General features: G+C 39.0%; 1 protein-coding gene across 1 annotated transcript in view; it reads right to left on the reverse strand.

The window, feature by feature from the left end:
- Positions 1 to 2,403, reverse strand: part of sntb1 (syntrophin, basic 1) — a 41,079-nt gene that overhangs the window by 4,616 nt on the left and 34,060 nt on the right. Inside the window, exon 7 of the mRNA XM_020608412.1 lies at positions 560 to 789. Within this exon, the coding sequence (XP_020464068.1) occupies positions 560 to 789 (230 nt within the window). The remainder of the gene's footprint in view (positions 1 to 559; positions 790 to 2,403) is intronic.

Consider the following 2,403-nt stretch of genomic DNA (forward strand, 5'->3'; position numbering starts at 1 on the left):
TGTCATTCAAGTGAAGCCACAGAGACATTATGAAGGAACAGAACATCGGTTCTACAGTGTGGTTTAAGGTCAGGCTGCATGTGTTGTGCTCAAATTCACTTGAACCTATTACTCATTCATTTGCATTATTTTGAATTCAAACCTTTCTGAAAAAGTGACCCTGCGGCTCGACACTACATTCAAAAAATGCACCATTGCATTCTGGGGCAAAAAATGGCACATCAGCCTCTTCTGCTATGGTAGTTTTCTACCTATGTGCTTATCTAACATTGGTGAGTTTAACAAAGGGTTTCTACTACTCACATATGTTCCATTCAACTGTATGTTGTAGCTAAACCAAAAATATCTCAGTGTGGTTTAAATAATTTATGTTTGGCAATTTAAACACAGAGCGTTCTCCAGCAAAACAGAGCCAAGAATTTTAATCACTTAGAAACCAACTTTTCAACCTGTAAGCTCTCAGCTGACCATGAATACAGAAAAAAAGAGCTCCTGTCAGAGCACTACCTGTCACAATTTGTCTATCAAAACATAATGCTTAAAAAAAGAGACTACTCACAACTTCCCCCTCCTTCCCTCCAAAGTCAAGGAACAGCATGCGAATTCCATCATCTGAGGACATCTTTAGTTTTTCATAGGGGTATGAGAGGAGCACTCTGGGCCTGGTAGGGGTATGTGCTCCTCTCTCCTCCCCATTCTCCCCCTCTGCCAGTTTGGGGTCAGCCAGCACAGAGAAGCCCTGTTCATAGTGAATCACCAGGCGGCACTCCTGACCCCGATACAGACAACCTGCAAGACAAACAGAGGATGGTTATCATTTTAAAATTTTTAACAAGATGTTCACAGACAATTCCTCTAGTCTAATCCATATTTCCATGCATTAACAATGTGAGGAACACAGAAATAAAACTTAGACAGCAAGCCAGAATGTGAATGCGCCCTAGAGTAACTAATTACAATGAGGTGTATTTTGGTGTTTATGTAAATAACAATGTAGTTTTAAATATATAATGGTCTTTAAAGGACTATAAAGGACTTTAAATACTTTTTAATATCCCATAAATATCAGCCCTCCACTATACTGACTGTTGTAGTTACCTAGTTTGTACTAACAAGCTGTTTTTACATTCCTCAGGTGAAGGGGGTGGGTATCTGTTTACTCCCAAACAATCTGAGTTTGAAAGAGGCTTGGGCAGACTGGATTTGTGACACCACAAATTTGGACAGTCAAATATGGTTCGACAGGTTTTCCAGAGTTAGAGAGAAACCTGAAGCCTCTGGGCTCAGCAGCTGAATCTAACTTTTCAGCACCAGGAAGCGAAAGTTGTATCTGTTGACAGCAACTATGCTGAAGTGCACAGTATTTGGATGTAAACTGGACCCTGGAGCTGTAAATATATTTGCACATTGACTTATATCTCTTTTATACAGTATTGCTACGCAATGGGTGAATAAGGCTCAAACATAAACTTCCCCCGGCCTATGTGGGGGAAGTGGTGGTGGGTGTTAGGAGGTGATGTATTCATATTTGCATATATTTGAATATTCATAGATCTTGGAATTCACAATGAGGGGCAAATGTTGAGTCTTATTACAGAGGTTCACTGAACTTTTTTTTTTAGGAAAAACTTTGCTGGAATATATATTTTTTATAGCAGAATATTTTTTATATGCAGGTATAAATATTAAAATGTCTCTGGAGTGGAATTTTAAAAATGTTATTTTCCCCCCCGACCTTGGAAAACCTTCTGCTTACTTTTACAGGGATACATGGTACATTTTCTATAGTTTAATGACTTTTGTGCCAAGGGCTTGGCATGGAGTGGAATGGGCAGGGCCATTCAAAATGAACAGTGCTCATTTTACCGTATTATGTTGGATGCTTGTCTAAAGTACTTTGATGTAAGAAAGATGAATAATGTCCGTACAATTTCTTTTTCAGCTGATTCTAGTCATACAGGTGATCATGTGGTTAGAAAAGATACAAAATCACATATGAAACAATAAAACTTGCTGCCAGGGCCATAAGAATGCTCTGCATTACAGTACATGAGACAAACCTGTCTCATCTCCACACAATGTTATCTAACTGCGTTCAGTCTGCTTTTTTCCCAGTCTTGACAGCCCCGACCCTCTCATGGCTGTTACTCCATCTAATTAACTTAAACTGTACTAATCCCCTAACCCTCTTCCTTGTTCAGCGATTTACTGAATGGCTCATTTGTAACCAAAGCTGGCGCACACACACATCTGACTATGGTCAGGCACCATTATCAAACAGTTCTTGTGAGTCTGATTTTCCACATGCTCATTTAATTTAGATTTTTGCTAACTGTTTAGAGATTTTTCTTTTGACAGCTAGCCATTTAATACATGTATACAAGTGCAACAGTTTACTAACTA

This window comes from Monopterus albus, unplaced genomic scaffold (genome assembly GCF_001952655.1).
Source record: "Monopterus albus unplaced genomic scaffold, M_albus_1.0 scaffold93.1, whole genome shotgun sequence".
NCBI classification, from domain to species: Eukaryota; Metazoa; Chordata; class Actinopteri; order Synbranchiformes; family Synbranchidae; genus Monopterus; species Monopterus albus.